General features: G+C 53.9%; 1 protein-coding gene across 3 annotated transcripts in view; it reads right to left on the bottom strand.

Annotated features, from left to right (window-relative positions):
* The window catches only part of Nacc2 (NACC family member 2), a 58573-nt gene that overhangs the window by 4740 nt on the left and 31724 nt on the right, over positions 1 to 22109 (bottom strand). For all 3 annotated transcript variants that reach the window (XM_048346028.1, XM_048346036.1, XM_048346020.1), the window contains one exon: positions 381 to 545. In XM_048346028.1, the coding sequence (XP_048201985.1) occupies positions 381 to 545 (165 nt within the window). The remainder of the gene's footprint in view (positions 1 to 380; positions 546 to 22109) is intronic.

Raw genomic sequence — 22109 nt, 5'->3', positions numbered from 1 at the left:
CTGAGCAACTTGGTTTTTTTGCTTGTTTTGGTGTACTGGGGACTGAACACAGTCTCACGCTAGCCAGGCAGGTGCTCCACTGTTTGAGCCAGGCCCCTAAATTACCACTCTGCTCGATCAGTGACCCAAATTAAAATACATCATCACAGTGCCTGCCAATCAGGAGCACGGCCAGCCCAGGGGACTCAATTAAAATACTAAATTAATTCAATTGAATAACTCCTCTTAATGACACATTCTTTAAAAGGAAATTAGAGAAAATTTAAGACATTCACTCTCTCTTTTTTAACCGATTGGTGATAAGTACATCGTGTTCATGGCTCTGGAAAACCTAAATGAGGGGGCCCTCTGCACACAGTGGATGGGTGGGGCGGGCTCACCTGCCACCAGCTCCAGCTTCTCCCCGGGATCACCCTCTGAGTAGAGCTTGGGGTGGCAGCGGTACCCGATCTGGCTGATGAGGCTGGCGGGCAGTGCCACGAGGTCACGGCGGATGAGGACGCAGGAGCGGCTCTCCAGCGGCACAGGCTCTGGCTTCTCTTGGACTGCAACGAGAACCGAGCTGGTGAGGGAGGGGGGCGGCCGAGGGCCAGGCTGGCTGTCTGCCTGGGCCCCGCCAGCCTTGCCCCTGCACACAGCCGCTGCACGCTCCCCTCTCCTGCTGGCCAGCTCTGCCCTAGAAGGACACTCCAGAAAAGGAAGCAGAAAGGAGGCAGAGGCAAGGCTATGTTGCGAGCAGGATGCAGGATGGCTGGGCCAGAGGCCTCAGCGCTGCAGGCATGGCTGGGGCCCGGCAGCCCACACCATCCAGCCAGGCAGAACAACCAGCTCTGCCGTGAGGAAACCGTAGAAGGCGTACAGTGCAGGCTGGCAGCTGGTCCTGAGCCCCACGGACTGCGCCCCAGGCTCTCCTTGCAGTGGCTCTGTCCAAGAGGCAGCCTCGTCGGGCCAGCCTGCACACTGGGCGTGTGTGTGTGTGTGCGCGCGCACGTGCACACGCCTGGCCCTGGCCCCTGTGAGAACACAGCCCCCTGCACTGTGTTAGCCTGGCACTGAACTGCTCCTAAATAGTTCTCACTAAGAGAACCAGGAAAGGCAGATCTAGCCTCCTGTTGACTGAAAAAATGTTTTGGACAAATTGCTACTGGTCAAGACAGCTGAGCCCAGAAGCCACCGCGCCTGCAGCTCTTGGGTTCCCTGGCAGACATGACCACAGGTAACCCGAAGCCATCGGCTCCTCCCTGAGAGGGCCCAGGCACCACAGCCAGGGCAAGGGGGTACCCCTGCTGAGACCCCTCCTCAACCCCAAAGCCTGCCCAGAGGTCTCTGAGCCCCCTTCCCTGGATCTGGCTAGGGCTCGGTGCGAGCCGTCGGGACCAGTGCCTTACGCAGTCCCTCCATACTTCCACAGGCCACCACAACTACCAAGCAGGCACACGCGACACCAGTACAGCAAGCAAGACGCTCTACCCAGACAGACGGCACCCCCGTCAGTCAGTGATCTTTACCAAGACCCCACCCATCCCAGCCAGTCAGTCAATCAACCTCAAGAAAACCTCACCCGCTCCAAGCAGGTCCTGTTCCCTCCCCAGCACAGAGCCTGGCAGGCGAAGGTCCCCAGGCCCGGCTCTCCTCCTGGAGTAGCGATGAGATGCCACCCTCGGTTGGCAGGGGCAGGGCTCTCAGCCACTAGCTACGTGGCCGGCTGGGGTGGCTTTTTTGTTTGACTTTTGTCAACTTTTTTGTTATTATAAAGGTGATGTACAGAAGGGTTACAATTACAGTTCCGTAAGTCAGGTAAAGAGTATGTTTCTTTTTGGACCTCGCCTGGGGTGGCTTTAAGACCGGCTACTTGGACCCGAGAGCTGCGGGTCCACACAGCCCATGGCCAGTCTCAGAAGCAGAGGGAGGGAGGGACACCCAGGTCCCTCCGTGTGTGCCCCGGCCCCTAACACCGAGTCAAGGTCAGCAGGGATGCTGTGGGGGCCCCAGGAAGGCAAGTGGCAAAAGGAGGGGGTTCCAGCAGGAATCCACTGCAAGAAACCTCTGTACCAAGGCCCCAAGTGGGGGGAGCTGGGGCTGGGGAATAAGAGGACTGCTCCCACCCCCACACCACAGCCAAATCACTGTGAGGAGAGGCCTGGGGACCCCGTAGGGGTGACAGCCCAGGCTCTCAGCCTCTCCCCCCATCCCGGCTCGGCGGCAGGCCCCTGGGGTGGGGGCTCTACCACACCTCAGGAGAAGCAAGGAATAAAGGACCTTCCATCTGCCAGCGGCTGGACTCGGGGTGGAGGAAAGAGTCTTCCAAGGCCGGCAGGCACTGTAAGACAGGACAGAGCTACAGGGGCAGATGCAGAGCCTGGCCTTGTGCCAATGCGGGGGGGTGGGGGGGGGTGGGCGGGGGGCCCCTGTGGGAGGGGTGAGGTGGCATTTCCCATTGGGCAAGCAATGGAGAATCTACAGCGCGGAGTTACCCAGGGGCTCACAGAACACATGGAAAACAATCCGGATGATATTTTAAAACATAATTACCCCCCCCCCCAGCCCCAGCCTGCTGTGATTACACATGCAAACGAGCAGCAACTTCGCTGTGCCGTGGCATTTACATAAAGAGTGTTCACCAACAAAAATAATTCCCCATCCACAACCACCTCGTCTTGAGATGTTTTTCTCAACAGCAGAAGTTGTTTGCGCTGTGCATGCACGCACGCGCGCTTGCGCGCGCGCACACACACACACACACACACACACCCCTCCCTAGCCCCATCCCGGCTCCCCAACAGCCAGAGACTGTCAGCACAGAGCCCCCAAAACAGCTTCTATTTCTGCCCTGCCGAGTGCTGGATGCCATGGCTAAAAATACCCAGCTCAGAGCCACAGCTCATCTGCAAAGGTGCTCCACCTGCTCATCCTGTGCTCCTGACAGGGTGCCGTCCCTTCCCCAGCCCCGAGGGGGCCCTGAAGGAGCCGCAGCCACCCTGAGCACGGAGGGATGAGCTATCACTAGCTGTTTCAGGAAAAGCGGGGAGGCTGGTTCCCAGAGACAGAGGACACTAGGCCTGGTGGCCCTCGCCTGGCCCTCGGATGACCCCATGCTGAGGCCAGTGCTTGCCCCCGGTGACGGGGCCGAAGCTGCGGTCACACCTGGCCCCCATGCCTGTTTTGGGACCAGATCTGTGGCTCTGCCTGAGCGGGGCATCACTGTTGCCTTCACATCCAAAGGCTTCCAGATCTGTGTGAGGCCCCAGGAAGAAGTGACTAAGTATTCTCCCCGAAGGTGAGTCAAGGCAGAAAGATCTAGAACAGCAGTTCCCCTGAGCAGAGGAGGCACCAGCTAGCTCTCAAGGGCAGGCAAATGGGTCAGAGTGGTCAAAGGACACACAGCATGTCCTCTTGTCACTGAACAGATGGGGACCCTTCAGTGCTCCTGACATGGCACTCAGGAACCCCGCTGAGCCCTGAGGACGCACAGTGCCCGGCCAGGCCACAGGCACCACAGGGACCCGACTCTCAGAGAAGGACTCGGACCCCAAGGACACCGTGCTACAGGAGCCAGGATTCCCCTTAGGCGAGGGCCTCATCACCACACCAGCCAGAGACAGGAAGAAGGTGGGTGTGGGGCGGGGAGGGGGGGATAGGAAGTTTACTGGGACAAGCACCAGGGTGGGGAAGACGTGGGAACGTTCTGTGGACAGCAGTGAGTGTGCTCAGTGCTACCAAACTGAATGTGTGCACAAAAATGATAATCTTATACCACAATGAAAGAATTTCTTTATGTTTTTTTAATGGTGAGAACTTGTGAAAGACCCTGGTCTCGATCTTCAGCATCAACTAAAAATACGAATGAATGGAAGGAGGGAGGGGGGGGGCGCAGGCATGGAGGGGGATGGGTGGGGCCCACCAGCCTTCACCTTGACTGGAGATCTGAAGAACTCAAGGTCTCCCCAAGGCATCTAGCCAGGACCTGCCATCAGATGCTGCCCTGTAGGTGCCCGGCCGTGAGCCCTGACTCTGGGGCACGAGGGAGTCCTCACCCCGGGCAGCACAGGCGGCTCCATCCCGGGGAGCCCCACACGAATCCTGTTTAGAACTCCAGTCCTTAATTACAGAGAAAGGCGGGGCAGAAATCCAAAATGACAGAAAAATGCTGATTCACACTCTGACTTTCAGACTCCCAATAAAGCCAAAGTGACCAAGACCATGTGGCACAGACAGGCAGGCAGACAGACAGACAGCTCCACAGCAGAGAAAGCAAGCCATGGGCAGACCAAGACCACAGGGCACAGACAGGCAGCTCCACGCACAGAACAGAGTCCATAGCAGACACACATAAATATGCTCAATTGGTTCTTGGCAAAGGGAGTGGAGCCATTCAGCCGGGGCGACACAAGCTCTCCCAACAACTGGTCATCTGGGGGGAAAAGCAAATCCCAGATTTTCTTCAGGCTAACCCTCACAGCTTGCACGAAAAGGCGCAAAAGTTCATCAGATGTAAATGTAAAAAATAAGACCATTAGAAGAGAAGTAGAAAATCTTGTAACCTCACATTAGGCTACAAGCTTAGACATGATTCCACATCTAAGTTCCTAAAAGAATCAACTGGAATCAACTGATAAAAGGGTTCATCCACGTGAAAACCTTCTGTTCCCTAAAAGACAATCGCAAAACAAGCTATGTGCAGTCTGGAAGGAAATATTTGCAAATCATGCATCTAACTAAAAAAGTAAACGACCCTTCAAACTCAGCCAGTTCAGGAATGTGGACAGATTCGCAGGCGGGGACTGGACACGGGAAGAGCCACGCTGCAGCACTAGCCCTTCCGGGAACAACTGTAACCACAATGAGATTCTCGCACTCTCAGGGATGGTGGGCCTCGAGACACAGACAACACCAAGTGCTAGGGAGGGTGTGGGAGTACCCCGGCCCGTGGGCAACAAATGACAGTCGCTCTGCAGAGCAGCTTCTCAAATGCACACCGTTCCTGACCTAGTTACATACCTAGGAGACATGAGTCCCTCCAGCCGTGTTCCCAGGGGCCTGCGCTGGACTCACGCCTTCACCGATCAACAGGTCTGGTATGAAATGGCGCACCATGGCTTACCACTCAGCAATAAAAAGGAATAAACGATTGGCACACAACTTGCATGACTGTCAGCTGCTTGTCCATAAAACCATAGAGACAGAGCGGATCACTGGCCACCAGCGGTGGGGCAGGGCATGGAGGGCTATCAAGGGGCAGTGTGGAGGGCCCTGGCACGGCGAGTCACCTGTGGGGGGAGAGGTAGTGCCCCCCCACCGGCCGGCCCAAGGCTGTTCATTTCCAGACTGTCTCAGACACACCTAGAAGGTGATCACCCGCCCCTGCAGCTTCCAGACTGGCATAATCCCACCTCTGCCAAGTTTGGCTGGTGGAGGCACCCTTCCTTCTTGATTATACCCATATGTGTGTTAGGCACTTGCCAAGGCACTGGCAGCCGGACCAGCCAGCTGGGAAGCAGCAGGCCTTGTCAGTGCCAGCACTGCCTGGCACCCTGCCCACTGCTCCGAGAGCCCCACCTTCTTCCAGGAAGGACAGGGCTGGGACCCCAATGGATGCAAAGAACTTGCTGATGTGACCACATCCATTTTCTGACTTAACCATGCCTACTTCTTGGAGGCTGTGCCTGGGGGAGAAAATGCAGGCTACTCAGCAGGTTAGATACTGAGGAATGCACGTGTGGCAGGAACATCCACCCACGAGACAGGAAGGTAATGAGGTGATGGGAACACACACACCAACACTGACCCCCACCCCACCCCTAACACACACGCTGTGGGTTCCATAACAGGCATGGTACTCAGACACGGGGCTAACAGAGGCAAATCCTCAGCAGCCACCGGGGTTCACAGCAGATGCCAGTGCCAGGCTCCCACAGCCAGCCGCCCGGCCTCTCAGGTCCCATCCTCAGTGGTTCCTTCTCAGAATCCTCACGGCTCCCACAGGTGACCTCGTCCTCTGGCTTCTCCATAGCATCCTGACCTAGTGGCAGCCCCCTGCAGCCCCACCCTGCCTGGTGAAGTCCCCTGCGGCTCTCCAGCCCCGGCCCACCAGCCTGGTGATCATCCTAGTGCTGTCCTGCACATCTGGCTCCTGCCCCTCAACGCCCACCCACCCGCAGCTATCACCTTCCTGTTGGGCCAGCAGCCTCTATGTCCCCCATGGAGGCACGTTAAACAGCTTACAGTCGGCCACAGCAAGGGGCCCTGAGGGCCCTGTGTGCAGAGGACACACAACAAGCTGAGAAGGCGTGGGATCTCGCCAGCATCTCATGCAGGTGACGTGTCCCTCCAAGGGTGTGCCACAAATGACATGAGGGGCAGATGGGCATGGGAGGATGGTGGAAGAGGCTGCTCACCTGTGACTGTGACCTCCCCACTGTCTTTTTTTTTTTTTTTTGCTAGTCCTGGGCTTGGACTCAGGGCCTGGGCACTGTCCCTGGCTTCTTTTTGTTCAAGGCTAGCACTCTGCCACTTGAGCCACAGCGCCACTTCCAGCTTTTTCTGTGTATGTGGTACTGAGGAATTGAACCCAGGGCTTCATGCATGCAACACAAGCACTCTACCACTAGGCCACATTCCCAGCCCTCTCCCCACTGTCTTTAAGCTAACTCCCTTAGTTATGAAGAAAACCTAACACATTTCACTCGTAAGACATCTCAGAAACATCCATCAAAGTCGTGCAGGCCATGTTGTTGTAAGCCGACCTCTCCATCGAGAACCCAGGGAAGGAGGGCAGTTTCCAGGTGTCCAGGCCTTAGGGGCTGAGACCTTGAGGACAGGGAGCCACGAGCCCCATCGCTAGAGGAGGAGGTGCAGCGCCTGGGGCCCAGGATCCCTGGACCTGGAGGGACAGGACTCAAGGACAGGCACCTTTTCCTTGGCACATCTGTAGCACATGGAGGAGCAGTGTGTGGACAAGCTGCAGAAGGCAGTTAACTGCCAAGAAACAAAAACCAATGAAGTCTAGAATGTGGTGTCTCCCATTACCAGGAACACAAAACTAGACTCCAGGGTCTGCTGAGAGGCTCCCAGATCCCAGCCAGGCTCCAGAATCTCCACAGCCCTGGAGAGGGGAGCAGCACCCACCCAGCCCTGACCCCTCAGGACACCTGGAAGGCCAGTTCCCAGGCCCTCCGGGATCAATGCAGCCTAGTGCGTCTGCCTGACAATCAGTAACACATGGCAAGGAGGACCAGAAACCAGCACCGGGTGATCAAAAAAACCAATTTACAAAAGGCATTAGATCCAGACCCACAGACCAAATGATAAAAAAGCAATTTACAGAAAAGACATTAGATCAGACAATTAACAGATGCCAACTTTAAAATAACTGCTGAGAATAGGAGCAGAAAATGTAGGTAACAAGATGAAGCATCTCACTGAAAACTAGTTGGTAACAAGGACCAGTGCCGAGAAATAAGAAAATTACAGTAACTGAAGTTATGAATGTGGACGCCCAGGTTAGGGAGAAATTAAAAAGAACAGATGAGATTCGTGAATTGGAAAATAATTTGGTCCAAAACACCCAGACGTAAGTAGGAAAAGGAAGAAAGAAAAATGACAGGAGGCAGAAGGGATGAGTGGAGCACGTGGGCTGGAAAGCCTGCCCCGGGAGCACCCGGGCCCCGGAGGAGAGCTGGCCGGGGTCTGCGAGCTGCCTCCCCGCGCTGAGGCTGGCGACCACGCACCACACTGGCCTCTTGTGCCACACTCCCTTTACGTGGGATTAATGCAGAGGGAGCAGAGACGTCCAAGTGGACGCCACAGCCTCACAGTAAGCGAGGCAAAGCAGGCCCGTGCTTGAGCAAGGAACTGATGGAACGGAGCACCTTAACTGCACAGGAGGAAAGTCAGGTTGTTACGGGGCTCAAGGGAGGAGATTTCCCCGTCCCCCCAGGAGCCCACCACTCAGAGACAGTCTCAAGCAAAAAGATGGATTCATTGGGGAAGCAAAAAAGCGACCTGACCCGCCAGGAACGCAACGCAGACTCGGGAGCTGACACTGTGACTCCTGACCGTCCTCAACCTGGGGTTTCTAAAGGTAAAAAGCGTGGCACAGATGTAGGTTGACGCAGGGGACACAGGGGGTAGATCAAGCAACAAACAAGCTAAGCCATTTACAGAAGCAGAATTTTGTGTCAGGTTGACCTAATATTTAACTTCATTTTTAACAATTGTTGCCATGTTTCCCTAATCAAGATGGAGTCAGCTCTACTCCCCCCAACATTTGCTACCATGTTTCCCTAATCAAGATGGAGTCAGCTCTACTTCCTACACCAAAGTGATCATCAGACATAGTCACAATGGCTCAGTCCGTGGGAGACCATACAGGGGACGCTGGTCCGAAAGAAGGCACTGCCCAGGGGCACTGCCATCAAGTTAGTTTTATGTAAGTGCTCTACAGGCTGCATACAATAGTGAAATTGTCTAATATACCCTGGCACCAAGAGATGCAGGGCTATATTTGAGAATAAAACTTGCCAAAACTCAATGTTTATGGAGGGGAGACTTCTTAACCTAGGAAAACAGTAATGGCTTTCCTCTAATCTGATCAAATGTATCACAATAAAGCCTAGAGCAAATATACCAGTGATTTCGAAAGATCCAAAGTTTTTCCTGGGAAGTGGCACTGTGGTTCAAAGTGGTAGAGCACTAGCCTTTAGCAAAAAGTGCTCAGGGACAGTGTCCAGGCTCTGAGTTCAAGCCCCATGACCATCAACAACAATTAAAAAAAAAAAAAAGGTTTTCTTTCCTGAGTTTGGAAATGAGACAAAGGTGTATAAGTTCTAGCCAGTCCTTTGTGGAAAACAAAGGAAATGAGGTCAGGAGGTAGGAGCAAAGAGTACCCCCAGTTCAAGACCAGCCCAGACAAAGTTATCCCATTTCAAAAACAAAAAAAAAAAAACAAAGGGGGATAGGTATAGCTCAAGTGATGCACAAGGCCCTCGGTTCAATCCCTAGCACCACCGAAAATAAAGAGCAAGGAAGAGAGGGAGGGGGGAAATAGGGGGAGAGAGCAGAAGACAGGGGGGAGGGAGGGAGCGAACGAGAACTGCCCCAGGTGTGGTGGCACATGCCAATAATCCCACCACCCTGAACACTAAGGCAAGAGGATCCAGAGTTCAAGACCAGTCTGGGTTATACAGAAAGATCCTATCTCAAAAAAATAAAAACTAAGTCAGGAAATCATTAGGTGCTGGTGGCTTTGACCTGTGACCCTCAGACTCAGCCTCCCAAGTAGCAAGGATTACAGGTGTGAGCCACCCGGTGCCAGGCCTCAAAAAATAAAGTTGTAACAAAGTTTGTGTGGAATACTATGAAATGTTTCTAAGAAACACTGAAAAAGACCTCAGTGAAAGGGAGAGACAGCTACCCCGTGCTCCTAGAGAGCCTCCATTGAAGAGGTCAGCGTGCCTAGGGCTGAGCCACCGCAAACCAAGCCCAGACACCACACTGCGCCAGCGGCAGAGCATCTGACAACAAGGTTCCAAAACGCACTTGAAAAGGCGGCGACAAAGGCAAGGTGACCACAAAGAAGAAAAAACAGACTCGTGCTACAGACAAAACAAGAAAACCTGTGCCGGCATAGGGATAAACGAGGAGACCCAGAGGAGACCAAGCTCGGCGGTGAGCTCCTATGCCACGCCAAGGCCCGGCGTACGGCATGGAGGACACAGGTGTGTGGTGGCACCGAGGGTCCTCTCACAAGAGTGACGGCAGAACCACAGGAGAGCTCACGAGGAACGGAACAATCCTAACCTGGGACCCTCCTCCCCTCACCGGCCAGTGTACACATACACCACACCTGAACACCTGTACAAGGAACCCAGATCTAAACACCTGGAAGAGATCACGACATCTAAACACCTATGAGAGGTAGATGGGGGCTGGGAAGGTCGCTCAGCGGTACGGTGCTTGCATGCATGAAGCCCTGGGTTCGATTCCTCAGTACCACATAAATACAAAAAGCCAGAAATGGGCTGTTGGTCAAATAGTAGAGTGCTAGCCTTGAACAAAAGAAGTTCAAGGACAGTGCCCAGGCCCCGAGTTCAAGCCCCAGGACTGGCAAAAATTTTAAAGAAATAATTAAAAGAGGTAGCCAGATAGAGGGAGGCAGAATCTTGCTATCAGAGGAAGGAGAGCAGAGGAGGTAGAGAGGGTGGGGAGCCTCGAGAGTTTGGCTACCTCTGAAGACACCAGTGGGAACTCATGGTTTTGTTTAGTTTTGGTGCCAGTGTCTCACTATGTTGCTTAGGCTGGTTCTAAATTCCTGAGCTAAGTTATCTTCCTATCTTAGCCTCCTGCGTGATGGGACCACCTCGCCTGACTCTGAACTCAAGATTTTTCAGGCTGGGAATACGGCCTAATGGCAAGAGTGCTTGCCTCGTATACATGAGGCCCTGGGTTTGATTCCCCAGCACCACATATACAGAAAATGGCCAGAAGTGGCGCTGTGGCTCAGTTGGCAGAGTGCTAGCCTGGAGCAAGAAGAAGCTAGGGACAGTGCTCAGGCCCTGAGTTCAAGCCCCAGGACTGGCCAAAAAAAAAAAAAAAAGATTTTTCAATATAAAAATCTCTAGCTCTAAGCGGTAAAGATTATAAATTGAACAAAAATACTCTAGTAGCAATGAACAAATGCAGAACTAAGATCTTGGTCTAAATACTACTTGGGCTAAGAGTAGCTCGGAGGTTATTGTGGCACACATGAAAACCTAGGACCAATCCCCAGCATCACCAAATAAATAAACTAATTAATTAAAGTAAGTAGAGCACCTGCCAGTCCCCACTAAAAGGAAAAACAACTGACTTGGGAATACAAATTAAGTCTGAAATATTTTGCTGAACAAGACATTAAGAAAATGCTTAAAAAAAACCCAAAAACCCGCAACCAAACAGCCCCCACTCCCAGGGGCCAGTGGCTCACTCACATCTGTAATACTAGCTACTTACTCAGGAGGCCGAGATCTGAGGATCCTGGTTCAAAAGCTCTGGCAGGAAAGTCCCTGAGACTCTTATCTCCAACAAACCCGGAAGTGGAGCTGTGGCTCAAAGGGTAGAGCGATAGCTTTGAGCATAAAAGCTCAGGGACAGTGCCTAGCCCCAGAATTCAAGCCCCAGAACTGGCAGAAAAGAAAGATAACAAAACACTGAACCTCCCTACTTATAGTGAATAAACTACAGCAGCAGATGAAGAAACAAAACAAATCTGTGGTGAGAATGGTAGGAAGCTCTACCCCAGGAATCTGCTAATTTGTGGGCCAGAGTGTAGGGCACAAAGCACTGCCCCCAAGCCACACCTGAACAGCAGCCCATTCACACGAGTCCCCAACACCATCACTGCCAGCAGAGGCTGCCCAGCAACGCAGTCCAATCTTTGCCTAGAAAAAACCACTTCATCAGGCCACCAAGATGACATCAACACTGAGCCAAAATGATGTTCTATGCCCTGATGAACACAGATCTGTGTGTACCTGCAGCCAAGCCCCAACCCTGAGCCGAAACCCAAGGGACCCACCCAAGAGCTGCGCCCCCCCCCCCCACGACAGCCACCTGCCATCTCAGGGCCACCACCCAGGCTGAGCGGCCAGCCTGGGATGAAGGGACTCAAGGGAAGAACCAAAGGTGCTGTGGTGCCCAGGACAGAGAGGGGGGCACTGGTGTCCAGGGCAGCGAAGGCAGAAACTAAGAATACAAACACAGACTCTCGACTCTGTCATGGAGCTGTAGCAAGGTAAAAGAAGAATTGTGAACTGTGATTATGTAAGACAATGGCCTTTTGGGGACACAGTGTCTGACACTTACTCTCAAATGGTTTAGGAGAATCTTCTGTGTGAAAGAGGAAACGAACAATGAAGGGATACAGCAAACATGCACTGGAAGGGTATGCAGGCATTTCTCTGAACTTCTACATTTCTGTGACTTTAAAATGAAGTGAAGTATGTTCAGCTTTCCACAAACAAGTCAGAGGTCATCCTGCTGATCTCCACTGGGGGAAGAGTTCTTCAAATAGGATATCAAAGCTGGTGCCATTTTAAAAACTTGACGAACCTTGCGTCACAATTACATTAAGAGGAACTGGTGATGCAGCTCGGTGGTAGACCACTAGTGAGAGTCCTGGATGGGTCCCTACCACGATGGCAGGTAGGGCAGGTAGGGACAAGCCCGGAGAAAGAAGTTAGGCTACAGAAGAATTTCATAACATGCTTCTGACAAAGCCAATTCAAACCAAACTGGACAGGTACTTAGGCACTTAGAACAACTCACTCTACAAAAGAATGGCACAGGCCTGGCACCAGTGGCTCACACTTATAATCCTAGCTACTCAGGAGGCTGAGATCTGAGGATCGTGGTTCAAAGCCAGGCTGGGCAGAAAAGTCCACAAAACTCTTATCTATAATTAACCACCAGAAAACCAGAACTAGAGCTGTGGCTCAAAGTGGTAAAGCACTAGCCTTGAGCTATAGAGTTCAGGGACAGCGCCTAGGCCCAGAGTTCAAATCCCACAACCCACTAAAAAAAGAAAGAAAGAAAAAAGAATGGGACAGGTAGTCAGGCTCTGGTGGCTCACAGCTATAATCCTAGGGACTCGAGAGGCTGAAATTTGAGGATCGTGGTTCAAAGCCAGCCCAAGCATGAAAAGTCTGTGAGACTACCATCTCCAATTAAGCACCAAATAGACATAAGTGGAGCTCAAGTGGTAGAGTGTTAGTCTTGAGCTAAAGAGCTCAGGGTGAGCACCCAGGCCCTGAGCTCAAGGCCCAGGACCTGCACAAAAAAGAAACAAAGTGGGGCAGGACTGGGATGGAGCTCAGTGGCAGAGCATTTGCCTAGTACACTCGAGACCTTGCATTTAACCCCAGCACCACAGGGAAACAAAGAAAAGCTCTTTACCAAGATTACCAAATGGCCATGCTAGGCCCCTGGAAAGGTATCCACATCATGAACTGAATTCCATCTCCTCACATAACTGAAATTCAGACTGACACCCACTGGGAGAGACAACCATAGCAGACACTCAACAACGTAGCCAAGATATCCACCATGTCCAGCTTTTTCTTAAAATGTAGGTGTAAGCCAGGCACTGCTGGCTCACACCTGTAATCCCAGCTACACAGGAGGCTGACATCTGAGGATCCCAGTTCAAAGCCATCTCACGCAGGAAAGCTGTGAGATTTTTATCTCCTGTTAACCATCAGAAAACCAGGAAGGGCACTGTGGCTCGAAGTGGTAGAGTGCTAGCTAACCTTGAGCAAAAGAGCTCGGGGAAGCACCCAGGCCCCCAGTTCAAGCCCCATGATCAAAAAAAAATATTTTTTAGGTGTATAAACAACCTCAGGAAGGTATTCTAAAATCAGCCAATAGAAACAGAATGAGAAATGATAAAATGCCAGCATTAGCAGACCATGGTTTCAAGTGGCTGTTACAATATAATCAGAGCCTTAGAAACAATATAATCAGAGCCTTAGAAATGAGAGGAGAAAAGGAAAGCTCAGAGACAGTGGACCTTCAGTCCAAGTCCCATGGCCAGAAAAAAAAAAGATAATTGATTCATACCTTACATGAAAATTAACTCAAAATGAGCCAGACCCAGATTTTCAACCCAAAGCCATAAAGAGAAATATACATAGTAAACACACCCTTGAAAGACATTCTATATCATTAAACAGAGAAATACAAATCAAAACCACAATGAAATACTGCTACAGACCTACTAGAATGGCTTTAAAGAAAAGATACAAGCAAGTGCTGACAAGCCATGGAGTAAGTGGAACTCCTGTAGGGCAATAGCCATGTGAACCGAGGGCTTACCACAAGCCAGGAGGCTGCTTGCGCAGCCATGAACAACGAAGCACCAATACATGCAGTGTGGATGAATTCCAAGCGCCCAAGATTCTAAAGGCATAGAGCTGCTTATCATCCCCTTAATGACAGAAAACAGATCCGTGGTTGCCAAGAGTTAGGGGGAGGGGAGAGAAAAGACCCCAGAGGAGCAGGGAGAGCTGGGAGCAATGGGACCACCCAGGTCTCCACTGTGGAGGGGCGAGTGACTTGTGGTCTCTGACTAAGCTGAGAGCCATGCTTCAGAGAACAGCTTTCACTGAATGCAGAGTCTGCAAATGACTAAATGTAACTGGTAATGGACTGTTAAAGTAAAACACAAAAGCTACTGTAATTCTCGCTATATATGTGTATATATATACATACATATATATGAATCTGAAAAAGTACAACTATGAGACAATGTTAGGGCAAAGGACTGGCAGCACAAAGGCCAAGAAGGAACTCTGCTCTGGGAGTCAGATTGTACAAGAGGGGCAGAGCAGCAAAGACCAGTTGTCAAACTCCAGAGAAATCCTGACCCAAAGAAGTAAGGGTAAGGAAGCAGTGGAGCTTGAAAAGCATGCTGGGAAATGAAGAAGAGGAGAGAGCAAGAATCACTAAACAAACCAGGTACCAGTGGCTCACACCTATAATCCTAGCTCCTCAGAAGGCTGAAATCTGAGGGCTGTGGTTCAAAGCCATCCCAGGCAGGAAAAGTATGTGAGACTTCCCTTCAATTAACCACCAATAAGCTAGAAGCAGAGGTGTGGCTCAAGTGGTAGAGCACTAGATTTAGACCATAAAGCTAAAGGAGAATGCACGGCCCTTAGTTCAAGCCCCAGTACCAGCACAGAAAGAAGGGAGGAAGGGAGGGAGGGAAAAAGGAGAGAGAAAGAGAGAGACAGAGAAAAGAGAGAGAGAGAGAAAGAGGGAGAGAGACAAAAAGAAAAAGAGGAAGGAAGGAAACAAGCAAGCTGGAGGCTGGAAGTGCAGCTCAGTGGTAGAGCATGTGTTCTGCATGTTGGAGGCCTTGAGTTTCATTCTCAGTAGAAGGAGAGAGGGAAGGAGGGAAGAAAGGAAGGGAGGAAAGAAATAGAAGGAGGGGAAGCAAGCCTGAGTGGCACCGCTAACATCAAATTAGACTTCAGCAATGGATAAATTTCATGAAAGACACAAATTACTATGACTGGGACAAGATGAAAGAGAAAATCTGAACAGTTCTATATCTAAAGTAATATTGGTAATTAAAGTAAATTGTAATTGGTAATAATGCTGGCAATTAAAATAAATTGGAAATTCAAAACCTTCTCACAATTAACAACAACCAACTCCAGGCTTGAGTGGTTTCACTGGTGAACCAACCCCATCAGACACTAAAGAAATAACATCAAACAACAACAACAAAAAAGAAATAACATCAAACTTAACATGAACTCTCTCAAAAAATAAAGGACAAAGGAAGATAGACTTGCATTACCCTGATTCCAAAACCAGACAACACATAAAAGAAAATGGCACAGTCAGTAACTTTCATGAACACAGTGGCAAAATTCCCTGAGAAAACACGAGCTGATGAACCTGGCAATGTGTAAAACGTGGTGCAGAAAAGCCAGGCAGGTCAATCCCAGGAATGCCAAGGCCCTTCAACATATACACCGTAACTACTGCAAAATGCAACAGCAGGAAAACAGTAGAAAGCCCACATCAGGGCCTTGGAGAAGGATGTGTCCACAGAGGATGAAGGGTACGGTGCGGAGACTCTGTCAGCACCTCCCTGGGGGAGAGGGCAAATGCTCTGCTCCCAAGGCCGCAGCCCAGTCATTTCTGCATCCCCATCTAACCTGTAGTGGAACTGAAAGCCCACCTTTCCGTGCCCCACAGTGCCACCCACACGCCCTGCCTCGTGTGCAGGTATTCCCAGGAGGCCATGGAAAGCCTCAGAACTCAAGACACAGACCTGCGTGCTAGCAACAAATGACTGAAAATGAAATGACACGCAATGCCATTCACAAAAGCACCCAATGGAGGAGCGCTGGTGGTTCAGGCCTGTAACCCTAGCTACTTAGGAGGCTGAGGTCGGAGGTCATGATTCAAAGCCAGCTCAGGCAGGAAAAGTCTGAGACTCAGATCTCCAATGACCAGCCAAGAAAAGCTGGAAGTGGAAGTGTGGCTCAAATGGTAGTGTCAGCCTTGGGTGAAAGCAGCTCAGGAAGCCAAATTCAAGCATCAGTCCCAGTGCGCACGCGCACACACGCACAGACACACACGCACCTAGCTATAAGAAAAGGAAATGAATGACACGAGCCATCCCATTCCCACTTGCACAGTCAGACGCGAGAACACGGATCTGCAACAGTTCCCTGTACAGTAATTCAGAGGAGCCCCACGGCGGAAACACCTCACCCACCCAAAGTGGGAACCAAGAAATAAACCGCGTGTCCCCCGCCGCGGGGAGGGGCGTGGCTGTCCCCTGCGAGGGAACTTCTTTGGCGAAGAGTAAAACGTTCTAAAACTGACTTTGGTGACCGCTGCACAACCCTGGAACACGCTTCCGCGGGTGACTGCCCTGGCATGGAGTCCCGTCTCCATGAGGCTGCCGCGTGCAAATAACGCCCATCTACCGAAGGCCGGAAGCCGCTCCCGGCGACCCAAGACAAGGGCAGTTCCGGGCTCTTGAAGACCGGAGCGGCCCCGTGCGCTGAAGACCAGAAGCCGTTCCTATCTAGCTACTGAAGACCGGAAGCGGTCCCGTGCGCTGAAGACCGGAAGCCGTTCCTATCTACTGAAGACCGGAAGCGGTCCGAGCCACTAAAGACCGGAAGCGGCCCTGTCCGCTGAAGACCGGAAGTCGTTCCTATCTACTGAAGACCGGAAGCGGTCCAGTCTCTTGAAGACCGGAAGCCGTTCCTATCTATCTACTGAAGACCGGAAGCGGTCCAGTCTCTTGAAGACCGGACAAGGCCCCGTCCGCTGAAGATCGGAAGCGGTTCAGTATCTTGAAGACCGGAAGCGGCCCTGGCCGCTGAAGACCGGAAGCTGTTCCTATCTACTGAAGACCGGAAGCGGTCTGAGCCACTAAAGACCGGAAGCTGTTCCTATCTACTGAAGACCGGAAGCGGTCCAGTCTCTTGAAGACCGGAAGCGGCCCCGTCCGCTGAAGACAAGAGCAGTTCCCGTCTCTTGAAGACCGAAAGTGGTCCAGTCTCTTGAAGGCCGGAAGCAGTCCCGTCATCTGAAGACCGGAAGCGGTCCAATCAGCTGAAGACAAGAGCAGTTCCTGTCTCTCCTAGATTGCAAGCGGTCCCGTCTACTGAAGACCGGAAGCGGACCCATCCTCTAAAACCGGAAGCGGTCGGTCCAGTCTCTTGAAGACCGGAAGCGGCCCCGTCCGCTGAAGACAAGAGCAGTTCCTGTCTCCTGAAGACCGGAAGCGGTCGGTCCAGGCTCTTGAAGACCGGAAGCGGCCCCGTCTGCTGAAGACAAGAGCAGTTCCTGTCTCCTGAAGACCGGAAGCGGCCCCGTCCGCTGAAGACAAGAGCAGTTCCTGTCTCCTGAAGACCGGAAGCGGGGGCCCAAGCAGAGCGGAGGCCCGCCGCGTTCCCGGGCCGGGAGTCTCCGGGCCGTGAGGGGCCGGTTCCGCCCAAGCTGACCACGATTCCCGGCACCATGAATGACCAACGCGGCAAACCTTCCAGGCAGACGCCACGGGACAGCGGGGCGCAGGACCGGGCCCTCCGGCTCGGCCAGGCGGGCGGAGGCGCGCGCGGCGAAGACGAGGGGGATCGCCGCCCACGGGGACTGCAGTTCAGAGCCAGCCAGGGCGGACTCGAGTCCGCAAAGAGCCCGCAGTGGAAGTGTGGCTCCACGGGCCAGACGCCAGCCTCGAGGAGAGAACACGCGGGGACGGCACACAGGCGAGTTCGAGTCCCGGGACTGGCACGCGCACGCGCACGCGCACAGTTCTGACTGCTGGGGAGACAAATACTTTGTGGTCCAACAAAAACCACTAACCATAAAAACAAAACTCTCACGGGTCATCCACATGTAAAACTCCAGGGCCATGACTCGAGACACCGTTAAAACAACAACCATAACAAGGCACACTGGACTGGAAGGAAATGCTTGGAAATACGCGTATCTCAGAAAAGACCTGCACGCAAACCAAACAAGAAACTCTGAAAACTCGTTTTTGGAAAAAATAGGCAAAAGATGTGGAGACGTGCACCACGATTCAAGCTACTTTTTCATCATCCTTCACAGTCACAGTCACCAGGAAACTCAAGTAGGAGCTACAGCCTAGGGTGGTTAAAACCAAACTCAACCACACGCAAGGGTCAGGACCGCTAGGGTGGGGGCCTGGAGGGGGAGCAGGAGGAGGCCGGCTGAAGTTCAGCCATACCAGAGTGTCACTCAGCAGTCCCACTCCCAGCTTTGCACCCCCACAGGGACCTGCATGTGTTGTGTGCCGATGTGGTCTCTCGACCCAACAGTCCCAACCACCGACTCCACAAAAGTGGAGACAAAGCAGTGGGAGTATGCCTGAGGCCACGTGGAGGGGGTAGGAGGACCCAGGTAACATTTTAGGGGAAGTATCTGCTTCCCGTCTTGTTGCATTTTACTATAGATAAATCACATCTCAACAAAGTTGGCTTTGCTAGAAGAAAACTCAGGGTGTTCACAGCCTGGGTGCGCTCCCTTGCCCCTGGAGGCTGCGGGAAAGAGCTGTGCCCTGCACCTGCTCAAGCAGAAGCTGAGAGTGGGTGGTGACCACTGGCCACCACTGGAGGTGTCTCAGGGCTGGAAACAGGGACTGGCACCTCTTTTGTCCTGCCCCAATTGCAAGGTGCTAGCTACCTAAAAGGACCTTACGCTAGCAGCCAGCAATACCCCCGCCAGCGCTGGGACTCCTTGGGCCTCACGCTCCCTAGGCCAGGGACAATGGTACCTGCTGCTCCCTGGGACCCACAGGGGGTCAGGTCAGGCTGGGCTCTGACTCTGTAGTCTTGACCCTGCCCACAGATACAAAAGGGGACTTGCATACTCAGACACTCCAAAGGAGACACACACACACACACACACACACACACACACACACACACCTGCTTTGGAGCTGCTGTCAAGAGTAGCCTCCCAGAAATGTACTCACTACCTTATTATGTAACTGTACTACCTCTGTACATCACCTGGTCAATAAAAATTTAATTTAAACAAAGCGTGGCCTCCCACAGGACTGGTGGCCACAGGCAGGGGGACCTGCTAGGTGGATGGACTACTGAATCATGCTATGGGGGAGAGGGATGGCCGCAAGCGAGACTGCCATCAATGGAGCCCTGACGGCTACAGTGGCTCTCGGTAGGCCTGGACCCCTCAGCCTGGACAGAGCACTAGTGAGATCGGGCGGTGCTAGAGTGGCAGAGTGGCTTCCCACTGCAAATATCAGGGCCACGGCAGGAGCAGGGAGTGCCACACCCGTATGCTGGGCCCACTCCTGAATGCGCTCTGCCCATCACCCTGCCTGGCCCTCCACAGGGCCTGAGCTGCGGTCACAGCAGTTCCCTACTCAAGGTCCCAAGCATGCCCAGCTGAGCCCCCATGAGTCGAGTCTGGAGGACCAGGTATGCCGAGGAACCCGGAGACAGTGGAGACCTCAGGAGCAGGTGCTGGAGCTCCATCCCCACCCACCCCACGAGGAGCACACTCAAATCCCACACTGACTCCACCAGGCCATGACTGGACCCCGGGCTTGCCAGTGGACAAGCAGACACCCCCCAGCCTGAGGCCTTCGAGATCTCAGGTAACTCAGAAGGGCCCTGCTCTGCACTGCATCCTCAGGGAAGGGCGAGGTGGGGAAAGGCAGGGTGAGGGAAAAGAGACGGGGGATGGGGACACTGCTTGGGCCACAAACCTGCTGTGCAGATGGGACTGGGCTCCCTACCTGGTGTCCGGCTCCTGCTCTGGCCCCCCAACACACTTTGTGGGGGGCGAGCTGGTTCACCATCTCTAGCCGGGGATGTGGTGCCCACCTGCGCTCACCTGTCCTCCCTGTAGCGGCCCCTCCCCTCCCAGGAGGCCCCCAGACGTGAGACAGGTGGGCCCAGCACCCGGGAGCAGGCTCTCTGGCCTGGTGCAGTATCTGGGGGCCCAGCGTGACGGCCCCGCATGAGCGGAGACAGATGCAAGGGAAGGGCAGCGGGGAGGGACCCTGGTCACTGCCTCCCTGTGGGGACTAAGCTAATGGAGCCCCGCTGAGGGCAGGGCTCTGAACCATGAGCTCACAGCCCCGCACCGCGCTGCTGCTGCTCCTCCTCCATGCACAGCTCCTGAGAACCAACTGTCCTTCCTGGATGGCGAGCTGGATGAGTCGGGTGTGGCTCCTCCGCTGGACCCTGTGTGGGACCGCCGGTGCCGGGCGGCGGTGGGGCGGGGGAGGGGGCGGCTAAGCACCCGGTTCTGACCTGTTCCATACGCACGACCCTCCGTAAGTGGCCTCGGTGGGGGCTGGAGGCAGGTGGCACCATGGCTCTGTTGCTCCTCACACCCAAGGTTGCCGGCCAAGCCTCACTGAAGGGGAGCTGATTGGAAGAAGCAACTAAGAACTCGAGACGCCCAGCTCAGAGACGGGCACCCTGCCCAACTCAAAGTAACCTAGCAGAGGGCTCACTGGAAGGGCCTCCAGGAGGAGGGAGGGAGACGGGGGAGGGAGGGAGGGAGGGAGGGAGAGAGGGAGGGAGAAGGATGGAAGCGGGGGAGAGGGAGAGAGAAATAGAGACTATCCATGAGGCCAGGCCAGCACACGAGGACCTGGGGACAGCTCTGTGTGGGGTGCCGGGCCCCCCATCCACCCACTCGCCCCATGGCCTCCTTCCCCTAGCACACCCAGTGACACCACGACGTCACCGCCAATAACCTAGATTCTAACCAAGAAACCACACACCCCCTTTCTCTGCCCCACTTATGGGCTTGCTGAAGAGCAAAACCGCAAGGAAGCCCAGACAGTCGCGCGGCCCGCAGACCAGGCTGCCACGGTCCCTCCAGTGTCTCAGCAACACCATGACACCCCCTAAAGGTGGGTAGGGATGGGCAGGACCAAACAGGGCCACTAGGGGCTCCAGCTCCCTACAGAAACTTCGCAGGGTCCTGTCTGGGCACTGGGGAGCTGGAGCCTGCGCCCCTCCACGGAGGGCTCAGACAGCACAGCCTCCCCGGCTGCACAGACGGGCGCCACAGAGCCCTCCATGGCCCCTGCCCCACGTGAGTCCTGGGAGGACCCTGTCCAGGGCAGGAGAAGAGGGCTTCAGATGACCCAGCACCAAGGGCAGGGGTGTCACACAAGCTGCCAGACACCGCCTGTGCCCAGAAAACCTGACACTGCCCCGCCCCCCACCAAGGTCACACTGGAGGGGAAGGGGCTGTGCCAAGGGCATCCTGGGTTCCTTCCCAGCTCTGCGGGGCACTGCCAAGGACCCTGGTGAGCAACCCCTGCCCCCAGGCCTGGCACCGCTTTTTCCTTGGCCCATCCACAGGGCTGTGTCCAGCCACCAGCATGAGTAAAGCACTCAGGGAACCCAATGGTGGTTCCCCAAAGGCTGAGGCCGAGCCAGGCACCGGGAGCACAGCAGCCCACTCATCCTGACCAACACGTTGGCTAGCCGGGTTCTTGGTATCAAGAACCACCAATGCTGGCCCCTACCATGAAAGAACAGGAAGCTATCTAGCCCAGATCTAGTGCAAGACAGCAACGCTCACGTAAATCCAGAGACCGAGAGCCACAGAGATGGAGAGCCACAGAGGTGGGGAACTACAGAGGTGGAGAGCCACAGAGACGGGGAGCCACAGAGACGGGGAGCCACAGAGGTGGAGAGCCACAATGGCCCAAGCTGAGCAGGACTGCATCTAGGGCCTGTGCAGTGGCTTCTCCTGCAGACTGAGATGGAGCCAGTGCAGGCATGGCAGAAGACGGGGCGGGGGGATGGGGACGACACTGCCATCCAGTCTTGCAGCCCCAGCTGACTGGGACCGTGGCCTCGCAAGGGCCCAAGCTGGGCAGTGCTCCTGGCTCCTAGCACCCAGTGCTGATGGACTAAGGCGGGCATGAGAACACGTAGTGAGCAGGGGGAGACGCACACCCCAGCACAGCCCCTTGGCCGGTCTGACCCCTGCAGGCACCCTATGCTTGGGCTCGAGCGACTGCACACAGCCCTGCCTGCCGGGCTCACGGGGGAAGAGCCGATTCTGGACTCTGTCCAGAG

Source organism: Perognathus longimembris, chromosome 1, assembly GCF_023159225.1.
Source record: "Perognathus longimembris pacificus isolate PPM17 chromosome 1, ASM2315922v1, whole genome shotgun sequence".
Taxonomy (NCBI): domain Eukaryota; kingdom Metazoa; phylum Chordata; class Mammalia; order Rodentia; family Heteromyidae; genus Perognathus; species Perognathus longimembris.
Note: the sequence above shows the minus strand (reverse complement) of the source record. Positions and strands in the feature narration are given on the sequence as shown.